The sequence below is a fragment of the Lytechinus variegatus genome, chromosome 2, assembly GCF_018143015.1.
Source record: "Lytechinus variegatus isolate NC3 chromosome 2, Lvar_3.0, whole genome shotgun sequence".
In the NCBI taxonomy this organism is placed as follows: Eukaryota; Metazoa; Echinodermata; class Echinoidea; order Temnopleuroida; family Toxopneustidae; genus Lytechinus; species Lytechinus variegatus.
Window position 1 is genome coordinate 5,915,001 of NC_054741.1, and position 14,763 is coordinate 5,929,763.

The following is a 14,763-nucleotide window of genomic DNA, read 5'->3' on the forward strand; positions in this document are numbered from 1 at the left end:
TACCTCACAGGAGCCGTGTCTTCACGAAGTAAACGGATATTACACCAAAGGTAAACAGATGGGCGACGTCGAACCAGTCCGACTTCGACGCGAAGTCGGAATCTTAAATTGTGTAACTGTGATCGTCGGCTGTATCGTAGGCTCGGGTATATTCCTCTCACCCCGATCCGTTTTGGAATACTCAGGATCGGTGGGTATGTCCCTTGTTGTCTGGACAGTCTCAGGTCTGTTTTCATTGATAGGAGCCCTCTGTTTTGCTGAACTTGGTACAACCATTACTAAATCTGGTGGGGAATATGCCTATATCCTCAAGGCCTTCGGAGAGTTACCTGCCTTCATATTACTCTGGGTGACTCTCCTCATCATCAACCCAACTGGGCAGAGCATCACAGCGCTCACTTTCGCAAATTATGTCGTTCAGCCCTTCTACATCGAGTCAGACTGCGGACCCCCAGATATTTTCGTTCGTCTTCTTGCTGTAATGTGTATAAGTAAGTAATCAGTTGATTATATTCTTCATTAGGAAATACCCATCCTCATATTGTCGTGTTTATGTTGGTATGTTGATTGATACATTTACCTACATAATGTGTAGACTATATTCAATGTGAGAAAACATTGATCGGTGATTATATACTCTCCAAAATATTTCAAAAGGTTCCAAAATGTTTTAAAAATTTGGGGAAAGATTGATAATTTCAAGATAACTATTATGATTAAACATGGTGTAACCATTCTTTAGTAATCTTCGACATTAGTCATTACTGTCATTCTATTGGGCTAAAAAACTCGACATGTCGATACCCAAAACCGGATTCACCCGGTTTGCACGCGTGCGGGGTTTGCCCGATGTGTGATATGAAGGAGGAGAAGATGGAGAATTATGGATAGAGATCATGGAGATAGAAAGGATGGAAAGGTCAAGTTATAGAGGTTTAAATGAAGGAGAATACTCTCCTCTCCCACTCTCTATCTTCATGCTCCCCATCACTACACATGAGATGAAGTAAAATGAGATGGAGTAGGACTTTCATGAGATTAGGAAGATGAGGTCTCGATGAGGGATTTCATCATGAAGACATATATCACCATGGTTACCATGCAAAAGTCACTTTTGCTTCCCGATTATAGGACTACCTTGAATTCATCGATCGGCAATCTCATTTTAATGGAAAACAACCGCAGTTGGCGAGGTAAAAATTTTCCACGAGAGTCTGGGCAAGCTGACCCCATGCATTTCCTTCCCAGTTTGATAATATTATTTAGATTTTCAGGTTTTCTCACAATTAGTCTATTTATTCTTAATTGGAGAAACATGCCAGAAGGTCACTCTGATTTTCCTGTTGTTTAGGGATACATTTGGGTTAATGATCGTTAACCGAGCTGAAAATATAACTGACTGAAATTGTACATGTATCTTTCTACGGATCAATTATTATTGTGACAGAAACAAAGAGAGATTTTCGATACTATGGCCCGTATTCTGAAGTCGGGTTTAACATAAACTCGGGTTTAAAGTTGTGGTTTAAGTATGGATAGTCGATTGTTACATAAATCACTAACAGTAGAGATATCATATTCCAGTTCATGTGGCTCTCAAATCGTTCATAATTGTGTAGGAAGTATAAATAGATGATTGTCTTCACCATCGATGAATCAGGAAAGAGCACAGTAAATATAAGAAACATATAAATTAATAATAATTTTGACACTTTTGTCTCCCCATAATTTTAGCACAGAGTTAGACCATGGTCTAAGTTAAACCATGGACCTATGGTTAAACCTGACTTCAGAATACGGGCCTATGTCAAGCTTAACTGGATGAAAGTACATTAAATGAAATCCCATTATTGATCGAAATATTTAAATAGACCTTGAACCTTGAAGAAGTACTCTCCAAAAAGCGTATACTATGAGGTGGTCTCTTTCCACAGATCAATATATTATCAATATCAATTACGATTAAGACAGATATTAAGAAAGATTTTAAACGAAATATCTATTTTATCTATATTATGCGATTCGAAACAGATAATAATGGGGCAAAAACCTACCTGTCTTGTTATATATTTTTCAATATTGTTCCACCTTTTAATGATTTGGTGGTACATCAAACCAATCTTATTTCTCTTCCTGATTGGCAATGTTAGTCATCACCATGAACATTTTTTTAAAAATTTGACTTCTAATCATGGAATGAATATTGTTTCCTGTGCTAAGTCAAATAGATAAAAAATCTTTTAGTACACCATTTTGTCATTGTTCCTCTGATCACGTATCATGATCATGCTCTATATACATCTGTATTGGTAAATGTTATTTTTCTTCCTGTTTTGCATTTTGTGTCACCACCATGAAGGGTTTTTTTTTCATTTGAATTTTTTTTATCCGGTATCTGAATTATCAATGTCGATCCAGTGTTAATCATTTAACCATGGAATGAATATTGTTACAGTCGGCCTACATCCCTTGGCAGATTGCCCAATTATGATATATCAAAATGTAAGTATATTATTTCTATAATACACCTTTTCGATTAGGGTTTATGATTTTGATGAAAAACAAGTAGCCTTATTAGAACACACTGGCGCATTGAGCCTTAAGTAAAATTTGGCATATAATGGGACAAATTTCACAAATGTCGCGAGCGAGCGAAAATAACAATGATAAATATAAATACTATTAATACGTTGCAATATGTATAGCGCGTTCAACGAGTGTTTCTAAGCGCTTCAAATACAGGAATTTCAACACAAAATCGTAATACATAGGGTCATAGGCCTACATTTCATATCTAAGTAAAGGTAATAATAGAAATCTACCACAATTACGAACATTTACAATTATTTAATACTTAATAATACTCAATGAATTTAGGACAGGAAGAGATGACCGAAATTGTTAACTCTTTTGAGTTTTGACACAAAACCCCTCATAATCCTTCCTCCCCTTTTTTCTCCCTTTTCATTTTCCTCTCTTGATCGAGGAACTTCCAAAGTTGCAAGCCCATTTTTCTATGTTTGTATGCATATGAAATTATACTGGGCATGTATTTTGGTCCACGTCATGATCTGTATGTTAGCATTTTTTGTTTTTGGAACCTTAGGACTATATATAACCTACCATGTTGGTACACGGTGAACTTGATGTCATATTGGACATGGTAGATCCATAGAAGTCATTAACCCCTCAACCGTGTGGATGAAACGTCCCCTTTCTCCAACAACTCGAAATCTTGTACATGTATATACATGTGATCCTCGTACACATTATTTACAAAGAAGATTTTGACCAATATCGAACTTTAATTTGTTTTGTATTGTATTATTATTCAGGATTTTTTTTTTTTTTTTTGGGGGGGGAGGGGATTGGTACAGGGGCCGGACTGGGGCGCGTGACCCCCCCCCCCGACCAAAATTGTACATTGTCATGACACGCAGCTCCCACTTTTTAGAATTTGAAATGAAAATTGATGACATTTTGTAGTAACAGCAGCATTCGTAGTATATAGTACGTGTTTCGTGTTCAAATGTCGAATCCCATAAATGAAAATTACAAATGCATTGGAGGCATATGGCTACATATAGTTGTCTACGTCCTTCTCCATGTTTTATTGGTACAGCCTCATTCCAATCAAGATCGGTCGCGTTGATTGTCACCTTGTAACAACATTATATCGAGACATCGATGATGAAGGGATGGTATGTCCAGTGCCACTCACCCCATTTTTACTGCTGGTCCAGACTTACAGGTCGATGAAATGGAAATATAACTCCATAATTTGTAATGTTTCATGTGCATTGCAAGTTTATGTTGGAACATAATTATCGGAACGTGCTTTGAAGCCCCCCCACCGCCTCCCCGTTTCCCTCAAAGCATTGGCCTAATTTTAATTATCGTTGGTGGTAATATACGTATGCATTTAGATAACAAATTACCTACCATAACCTCATTCAATTCTCTATCATTGACCCTCGCATAAGTTTTTTTTTTCCCAGATTGCCCGTTTCTAATCATAACAAACTGCCCTTTCGAAAAGAAATTACCATACGATATTGCAAAGTGTTACACATTTAATAAATCCAGATCGGCTGTGGGTAGTGACCAGTCGAATGATGGATTTATTTCAAATTTTTAGGATTTATACCTTTAAAATCTCAAAAGGTTTAAATTTAAATCTTTTTAGATTTATATGTAAAATCAACAAGGTTTAAAATTAAATTTGATATTCGACAGGTCACACTCACAGCCGAAATGATGAGATTTTCACTTTAAAAAGGTCGCAACTTTTGCTTGCTTCTTTCGCTTATTCGGGTCTTTTGAAAATTTGCCATATGCCCCTCATGTTGAATTAATAGGTCCGTGTCAAAATATGACTAATTAACAAAGTTTTCCCAGTAAATCATTCATATCAAATTTGAATGAAATGCATTCTTTTTCTGTATTTATTTGTACACTCCTAGATAGTAGGCCTATTCCTTTTTATCTATTTGTTTTAGTTTTATTCTGTATATAGTACTTGGGAAATCGTCTTTCAGGGAACCATTGATAAGAGACCTGTGCACGCATCTCCAATCATGTAGGCCTATATAATTATCATTATCTACATTAAAATGAGTATCATGAAACCATGATGAAACTGAAGAAGGAATGTTTCTGACCCCTTGGTGTTAATGGCAGAGCGGTGCGGAAAAGTATTCCGAGAATGAATGACGTAATATGGCCTGGAAGAAATGACCGTTGCAAGATATGACAAATATACATCCTGGACATAATACATTGTAAGGGTCATTCGAAGAAAGCCATGAGATTAATTAGAGTATTCATATTTTCAAATATATTCTCTTTTTTCTTCTAGGTTTATGTGAAGCTTCACTGATATAAATTGATACAATACCAATTCATTTTGTAAATATTATTTAGTAGATCTTATACTTTTCTGATATCCATATCGAATGATTAGTTTATTCGCTATGTTTCAGTAATATGTCTTCATTTTTGAGAAAATGTATCTAATTCACATCTCATGGCAACGTTAATTACATTTTAGTTAAGTTTTAATTGCATGTAATGTAGTATCTCAGTCATGTGACACCGCAATTGTCTATATAACAACTTGGATTGTGAAAGTTGTACCTTCTTCATGGTGTATTAAAGGCTCCGCCTCCCAAAGTCGTGTACGTTTACACACCAGTGGCGTCAGCGTGTCATGTGACACGACACCTCGAACCACCCCAAAAGATAGTCATTCCTATATTGGTACCAGTGGCATAATGAGCCAAAAAATTTGAGGGGGTTAAATATGGCGTATCGCATAAAATGAAGTTGTGAGCAACAATTTCGACGTTTTATTACAAAAATTAAAACTTTTGTGATTTGAGAATGTTATCGAATTTCACCCTTCTCTCTTATTTATTTTTCCTCCATCACCAAAATAATTCTTCACAATGCAGTGATAAATAAATAAATAAAAAATACTTGGTGCCCTCCTGGTTGTACACTGTATATATGCGACTAGACATGCTAGACATATTGTTTCGGCAGTCAGTTGATCTGATAAAAGAGATCCATTAATTCATGCAAAACATAACCTCGTCTATATTGATCGCCTATCAATGCAGAAAAAATTTGAAATCGTTAGAAATAGGAGCATGGGTGTTTAGTCTTATTTTAAAACATGAGTCCAAGAATTATAAACAATTTTGATCTTCAAAAATGCACAAGACGGCTGATCAGATCTGCGTATTCGATGGATACTTGCCGTGACCTCGACTATCTATATACTTAATTTTTATTTGGGATTTCTGTGATATGATTATACTCATCAGCAGCAGCTGCTCTCTCCAGTGCACCGATGTGACCAGGAGAGCTTTTCATGAGAAGATTTGTCAGTGATATTCAAAAGTAATTTTGCCTTCAGCCAATCAGAAACAAGATTTGTAGTAGTTAATAACGGTTTCATTAAAATTCATTGAATATTTGTTTCATGAATTGCTTCGTAATGTTTAAGAACGAGAAGCTGGATAAAATGGATGATGAAGAAAAGAAGCAGAAACGAAAAATTGATGTTTGGTCCAAATAGTTGTTACATCATTACGCTCTATGGTTACATTATGGAGCTATTAGCTCTATGGTTACGTGATCAGAGCAGATATAAATCATTCAGTCGATGAGAACGAGACGTAAAAATGATAATTCTTGGAAATTTCCTCTCTATTCTCTGTTCATAACATGGCCTCTCTCTCTCTCCTGTTTCTTAGGCCTTTCTTTCCAACTTTTATTTCTTGTAAACTTTTTTATATAAGAGTAGGTTAGACTAGTGTATAACTCCCTGGTGAACAGCAAAAACTGTGGTGTTAACCGGTGTACATAGAGGACCACACCAGTTATTTTACACCGGTGTTAAATTGGTGGTGTTAGTTTTACACCTATAGGTATTATTACAACACCTTTTGTTGTTACATTTACACTCTTTGGTGTTATGTTTCATCTCTAGGGTGTAATTTTAACACCTCAGGGTGTGGTCCTCTATTAACACCAATTGGTGTCAGTTTTAACACCGCAGTTTTTACAGTGTGGTATAAACCGTTTCTTGTCCTGCATGGACTTAGGTGTTAGGAGTCTGTGCATGGACTGTCACATCATCTTACTGAACTTCCAAGCTTCCGATAGTATCGCATTTTAATACCTATCTCATCCCTCCATTCCTCCCTCATTGTTTGTTTCCCTTTCCATTTGCCTTGTCCATTTTCCAGCTGAAAATGACCGGAACTTGCCTCAAAGACAAGATATCATGACAATGGTGCATGTTTTAATCATGTGCTCAAATCATGGCAATAGTACCGACCAGCAAGAAATCGATTACAAATTATTTCATTACAAAAGGAATAATATAATTTTATGGTTCTCTTGGTAGTACATGCATGTCAAGTAAACATGTGAGTCAGCTAATTATTGTATGAACGAATCAGACAGCAGTCGACCCCATTTGCGTTCTTCTCCTGTATTGTTTTTCTTTTTTTACATCACAATGATGAATTCTGAATTATCAAAAGTATCGCCGATTTCATGTTTGATCTTTTTAATCCACATACAATCTTACTGACGGACTACCTGTACTGGTCATGTTTATTTCAAGATGCATTTGTGTGAACGCCTTAAACTTATTTTCGAATAATTCCGAATTCCGAATCCGAATCCCATTATCGGCCCCCTACTTGTCTGAATTTTTGAGAGAAAATGAACGATAATTTCTGCTGATAAACATTTTTTTAAAGGTGAATGAATCCCATGGGAAATTACAACAAAAAAGTGTGTAGACATGGTAGAAATTTACGAAGTAAATCAAATCGGTACACGATCTGAGAAAACCACGAAAGTTTGAAAAGTCTCATATTTTATGTAGGGGCGGATCCAGGATTTTCCAAAAAAGGGGGGGGGGATTTTTTACGAAAAAAATGACAAGAAAAAAAAGTCTTCAACCAAAAATTAAGGGTATTTCGTACCCGAAGAAATAAAAAAGATCTTCAATTTTTAAAGAGGGGGCACACCTCTGTTTTAATGCTTCTCAAAGGGGGGGGGGGGGGCACGTGCCCCCCCACCTGGATCCGCGCCTGCTTTATGTTCCCCAAATTGTCAATCTTACTTTTTAATACAGTGAACCCACCATAATATCATGTTTTGTATTTACCAAAAGTTTATAGTTTCCTCTTTATCTCTGTAAGGTACTGCTTGCCTCCTTAGCTGAATATCATGGGAAAGTATATTTCACATAGCATAATGTTGAGCTGACAAAATGCTAGAAGTATAATGGGAAAAATATGAAATTATGTGTACAAAACTTGAAGGTTCGAGACCACTGATCTGAATGTTCAGATCAGTTTTCTAGTCTGAACACTTAAACCAAAATTTTTAAGCAAAATTATCAATTTGAGGATAGAAAGTGAATTGAGATTTCAAAAGTTTCACAACTATCATTTCGAATTCAGTTTTGATGGAACTTTTTTTTCCTCCCTTTCCATTAAATTTCAACATGCTGGGTCTTATATTTTCCTCGTTAGATTTTCGAGAGGAAAATGGCAACCCATCCTTCATGGTCAACCAGTTTCGTCAAAAAGAACCCACATTTGACATTGACCACAATAAATCCCCCCCCCAAAAGAAACCTGTACGGACAAGCGATATTTTATATACCTATTTTAATAATTCAGTCCCATTGGTTGTTATATTATATAAAATATCTGCCATCGATTATGCATGAGAGCGACATTATACGAAATATTAATATACTTTCCGTTTGGTCTTGGTTATTCATCTTATGCTCCAGTTGTCTTCTAATTTTGGTCTAAAAGCCATTAGCCCTGCAGTCTTGTTTATTTATGTTTTTTAAATTACATCCGTGTTTTGTAATCACGTTTTCAATCATGATTCATGTTCCAGTTTGAATTTGGAAACAGACATTGAAAACACCTTTACTTATAAGGTTACGGATATTTTATGTAATATCAACATTATATACTTGTCTGTATATTATTAAAATGAAATTTTTATCTGCAAACCTGACACCGTGCCAAATGATAGGCCTAACTTGACGAGGTGAAATAGACCTTAGACCAAGCGAGTGTTAAACCAAGTGACGGTAGGGCCAAATGGTAAATTGAGAGTAGACCAAGTAAATTATAGAAAAAGTTCACCCTGACAAAAAGTTTATTGTAACATGGACCTATTATGATTGTAACAATTACAGAAAAAATGATTAAAAATATTGCAGAAGGTTTGAGAAAAATCCATTTAAGAATAAAAAGTTATTATAGAATTTTGATTTTGTGATAATGTGACGCCATATCCGAGCAACTTTCCTACATATATGGTAAAAAAAAATGTCCTTTTCTCAGATAATTGAAAGTGGTTTTTGCTGTGCCTTATATCAATAGACAAATCATTTCACACCCGTACCTACCAAGAATACAAAAATAAGTCGTCTCGAACCATGAAAAAATTGAAATTTATGCTATTTATATAACATAACACATGAGGCATCATGAATCCAAAACTTCAAATACATGTACTACTAACTTTTTTAATCTTTAACCCTTTGTGCGCTGATTTTGCAATTTTGCACATTCGTACAATTAAATTCAACAATCGTAATAATTAGTTTTCTCTCCTACCTTCAAATTAGATAAGCTAATAAAAGGCAGTAGTTCTTGAATAACATCTATATATGATAATAATAATACGTATATGGTGCAATATGGATACCTTGAATTAAAGAAAATAACATGGACACGATTGTCATTATTATCCGCCAAAAATTAATTCAGCATGCAAAGAGTTAATGGATTTTCTTTCTCCTATTTTTACAGCAAACTTATCAGAGTGAACTTGCCTCTTTTTAAAGCCATGGTAATGTTAGACAACAGACCGTCTGTCCGTATAACCGTGTCATCTTGGTCATTTTTTTATTCGGGTCACCGAGAGGTTCGGCATTGATCCGATGGTTGATACAATAAAGTAGACTAGTATTCTCATTAACTTTTATTTACCGTTCGAATCATTTCATTGAAAGGCAAAGTGGAAAAAGCAAACTACACCTTTCTTTTCATGGAGTATAACCCCTATGGTTCTTTTACAATATGCATTCCTGAACACAAACAGAAGTAACTTCATTGTTTAGTTGAGGTTGATGAGTTACTCCTGGTTTGTGACAAAAGATACCCACACTCGATCAATGATTATTATGTAATACCCCCCTCCAAGGTATCTACTATAGTCGACAGTCGGAAAGGACCTTGGTGAATGGCGTTCGAGACCACGTTGTCGTGTACGAACTAACATAGGATCTTCACCGAGCTGGAATCTGGCTTTCTGATGGGTCACCTGTGAAACTTTTAAGATCAAACTAATGAAGCTATAAAACGAATAGCCCTTTCACACGGTAAAAAAAAATCGTAATTTGAATGAAGATTCCAGTGGAAAAATAGGCTAATGGCGAATTATAAGCACGTGTGAAACCAAACTAGAACATGAATAGAATCACGAATGCTAATCACAGCCACGATTACAATACACTGTAGCAATCATTATTACAATGATGATTCAAGATTCACTTGTGAAAAGGCACGAAAAGAGAAATTTCAGAAAATACGATGTTTTCTTTTTTGTTTCGAACGCGATCAGAAAACTTTTTTTTGTATCACCATGCTGGATTTCGTCGTAACTCACTCATTGTTAATCCGTCATGATCAAATTCCCGTTTTTTGTCCTTTTTTTTGGGGGGGGATATATATATATATATAATCCAGTTGAAAGAAAGAGATCGATGTTAAGAAGACTCGATTTCCATTTTCTTGGACGCAGTGTAGATTGTAGAACAAATTAATATTTAAGGCCTCAATACAAATGTAATGGAAGGAATTGGCAGCGATTCCCATAAATCGTATCCCAGAGATTTTTTTAAAGATTTGATTATATGTGAAGTAAGATTGTGGTGAACTTCCTCCTTAATCGCTGAACCTTCATTTTTAATTTCAAGTAAAATTATGGTTTATTTTACAAAAATATACCAAACGTCAGTCTCTTGTTGTTTTCATGTCCATGATTTTGGTCCTATTTTTGCTGATGTGGAGAGGCTTCTCTGCCGTTCAGGATTTCCATCCGTTCAAATTGCATTATACGACTTTTGATGGCGTGATTCACTGTCTGTCATTCCTTAGGATGTTTATGGCGTTTTTTTTTTGAAAATCATTAACCCATATACTTGTCGAAAAATATACTGCGCTTTGAACCGTCCTTACAGTAGTCTTCCCGATAATGTTGTTTTTCAGTATGAATTCGAAATATGCAATCCGTTTATCCATATCGGTATAAAAAAGAGAATTCTATAGAAACTGCTTTTTGCAAGTGAGCATAATTTCTCAAAACACGAATTTGTATGAGAGATGTATTTGGTTCTTTCGCGGCTGATGCGGTTCAGATCCAGAATCGCTTTTGTTCAGGACCAGGTGTCAATAGCGCGCCTTTTTTTTTGTGTGTGTGTAAAGCTGGTGTTCCATTTTTAGTATCGTGTCATGACTTTTTTTTTGTATTTGCGACTTTTGCGTTACATACATATTTGCAATAAAGTAGAAAATTGAAGATAGTGCACTTGTCCATATTATGATATACTTTTATTAATAAAATCGAAAGATATACATAATAGATCTTTCCCTGTGTATAGAGTTTGTTTGAATATTTCTTATAAAGCAAAGCACTGAAATTCATGTCAAGGCGATGACATCGTAATGTAATTAACAAATCGCATTGTCATTTTGCTCAACTTTGTGAGAAGATAGTAGTAGTAGTAGTAGTAGTAGTAGTAGTAGACATGTAGGTGTGTAGAAATATGTAAGATGTTGCTCGTGAGGGGAAAAGAAAACAAGCGTTGGGTGACCCATTTATCCCGCCACTTTTATTGATCTTTCGTCACGAGCTAGCCATACTCTCATTGTTTTATTGTGGTATGCAAAACATATCCATTCCTTCGTCATATAATCAATTTCAAATTGACCACAAATGTAATTCATTTTCAATGAATAGGTCACCCTGAGTTCGTAATACTCCAAAAAATTATATCAGACCCCAACCCCCATGCTATTAGTATATACACTGTAAAAACTGCGGTGTTAAAACTGACACCAATTGGTGTTAATAGAGGACCACACCCCGACGTGTTAAAATTACACCCTAGAGATTAAATATAACACCAAAGAGTGTAAATGTAACAAAAAAGTGTTGTAATAACACCTATAGGTGTAAAACTAACACCACCAATTTAACACCTGTGTAAAATAACTGGTGTGGTCCTCTATGTATACACCGTTTAACACCTCAGTTTTTGCTGTGTACCAAGTAAAATCGCTGTTTATTCTCGCAGTTTACAATATGAACTGTTACAGTAGTTAACAACTATTAACATGTGCTATAATTCTTTAACACATATATATATATAATCTAATCTTTACTGAATTTAAAAAGTCGTTTAAACTTTTAAACAAATGCTGTAAAGTTTGTGTACATGTAGTAACAATGGTTGCATAAAATTTTTGAGCAGCGTTTCACTATAGGCGTTTACAAAATCTTTATAATATTGGCGTTAAGTACCTGATGTTTTATGATAAAGACCTTGACAGTTTCGTGACATTATTTAAACATAAAACAGAATATATATTTCCTCGCTTCTCATTATTCGAATACATGTATCGTAAAAAAAGAAAAACACTTTTTTTTTCGTATTTCTCTTCTATTCAGCTCAAGAGTCGTGAATTTTACTTAATAACAATAATGACGATGATGATAAAAATAATGATACTACTCTACTACTACCACTGCTGCTACTACTACTACTACTACCACTGCTGCTACTACTACTACTACTACTACTACTACTACTACTACTACTACTACTACTACTACTACTACTACTACTACTGCTACTACTACTACTACTACTACTACTACTACTGCTACTACTACTACTACCTCTGCTACTACTGCTGCTACTACTACTACTACTACTACTACTACTACTACTACTACTACTACTACTACTTCTACTACTACTAATGATAATAAATTATACTTAAATGAATGATACTAATGGCAAATTAGTTTTCATATAGTAGTATTATATTAGTATTGTTATTATTATTATTATCACTATTATTATTCTTATTATTGTTATTATCATTACTTATGTATTACGCAGTCACATTTTTATCAGAGACTTTGAAGCTTCCTACATTTCCACATTATTCAGTCGGATATATTATATTTCAAAAGGGTTTCCCCTTGCTTTGACTACTAATACTGCGTCATGTTAGCCTGCACGTAGGCACTGCTGATCTGTACTAGGCATAGGTAGTGATTGTGAAAGATAATTATGAGCTCGTCTGTACAGCTTAAGCTTGTTTGACTTCAGGCAAATACATATATGCATTGACCACATTAATGGACGTTTTGTGCAAACAGTTTTTATATGAATTGAATTTTTTAATCAAGGGGATCGCAATCCAATTCCAACCTATTCCACCAATAAAAACAAACGATTTTGTTGCTGCTGCCAACATCCATCGGTCCCTATTCGCCCTTTCACTCAAATCCAACCTTACTCGTTCTACTTTATTACTTATCATGGCTTTCATACTTTGGGATATGTTTGTACATAATAATTATTCGTATTTTTCCCCAATCATGTTTTTTATGACTATGTATGTGTCTTTTGTACATGTTCAGTTGTTTTATTATTGAAATTAAACTAAATTTTCTGTACCCATCTTGCGAATTAACGACCTCCAAGACGTTTGCCCGTTCGTATCTCCATGGTATCTCTAGGTGCAAAGTTCTGAAAGGGGGGGGGGGGGAGGGGTGGGGGTGGGTTTTTAAAGATGGACGTAAGGTTTTCATTCGTTACTTTTTACCTCCAAATTCAGGATGAATAAAACGCACTCATTAAAATAATATCACACCGAAAATGATGGAATAAAGGTGAGTCAAGTTTATGACCTTCCCACGGGAAGTTATAATTATGGTGGGTGTGTGGAAAATAATAAGCTTCTCTCCTTATTTGGAAAACAATTATAATTCATAATACAAGATCGATGAGTCAAAAGGGCGCGAAGGTGCACATGGGCCTCGATCAAAACGAGTTACGTGTCTGATTTGTAAAAGCTTGATACGGCATGTCAACCTTCCTCACTTAATATTAAATGAAAACAAGCCTTTTTTAAATAAATTAAATTGTTCTCTTTACAAGCCTCGTCTTTCTCTTTATGAATATTTCACAGTACTAATATTACTACTACTACTACTGCTACTATACTACTACCACTACTACTACTACTACTACTCCTACTACTTCTACATGTATTACTACTAATACTACTACTACTACTACTACTATATACTACTACTACTACTACTACTACTACTGCTACTATACTACTACCACTACTACTACTACTACTACTCCTACTACTTCTACATGTATTACTACTAATACTACTACTACTACTATACTACTACTACTACTACTACTACTACTACTACTAATACTACTACTTCTACTACTTCTACATGTACTACTACTACTTCTACATCTCGTATAGTAGTAGTAGAAGTGGTAGTACATGTAGTAATACTGTAAATAATAAATTATTGTGATATCTTATTGAGCGCACACCGTCCAGAGACGCTCATGGCGCTAGCGCATCAATAGTTCCTTTGGATGCAACAATTTCCATACACGTATATATTATTATTATAAACAACTACAACTACAAATACAGATATAAATATTGTTTAGTAGTACTAGTAGTGGTGGTGTAAAATCTGATCAACGCCACAATAGCACAGATGGTTTATTCTTACTTGAAGCAAAGGTGGAAAGGCAGTATGTCATTTTAGAACCAGTAAAATTTATTGAATGTCAATTCAAGATGGTTTATTGGTAATAAATAAAGGGCAATATTTTCTGACTGCAAACCTAACAGTATATCCCCAGAATGCAAATATCAAAGTAAAACGTGATAGGCAAAATCCTTTTACATGTAGCATGATTTTATTGTGTGCATGCACCTCAAAAACACTTTGGAGCGAGCGAAGCGAGCTGTAACAATCAAAATATTTAAAGAACCCCCCCAAAAAAAAAAAAACCAACACACATAAAACAAAAACACAGAAGAAGTAAATATCAGATAGGCCTAAATGGCTTTTTATGATTATAAT

General features: G+C 35.0%; 1 protein-coding gene across 1 annotated transcript in view; it reads left to right on the forward strand.

The window, feature by feature from the left end:
- The window catches only part of LOC121407151 (Y+L amino acid transporter 2-like), a 45,655-nt gene that overhangs the window by 381 nt on the left and 30,511 nt on the right, over positions 1–14,763 (forward strand). The window contains exon 1 of the mRNA XM_041598093.1: positions 1–491. This exon is cut by the window's left edge and continues 381 nt beyond it. Within this exon, the coding sequence (XP_041454027.1) occupies positions 1–491 (491 nt within the window). The remainder of the gene's footprint in view (positions 492–14,763) is intronic.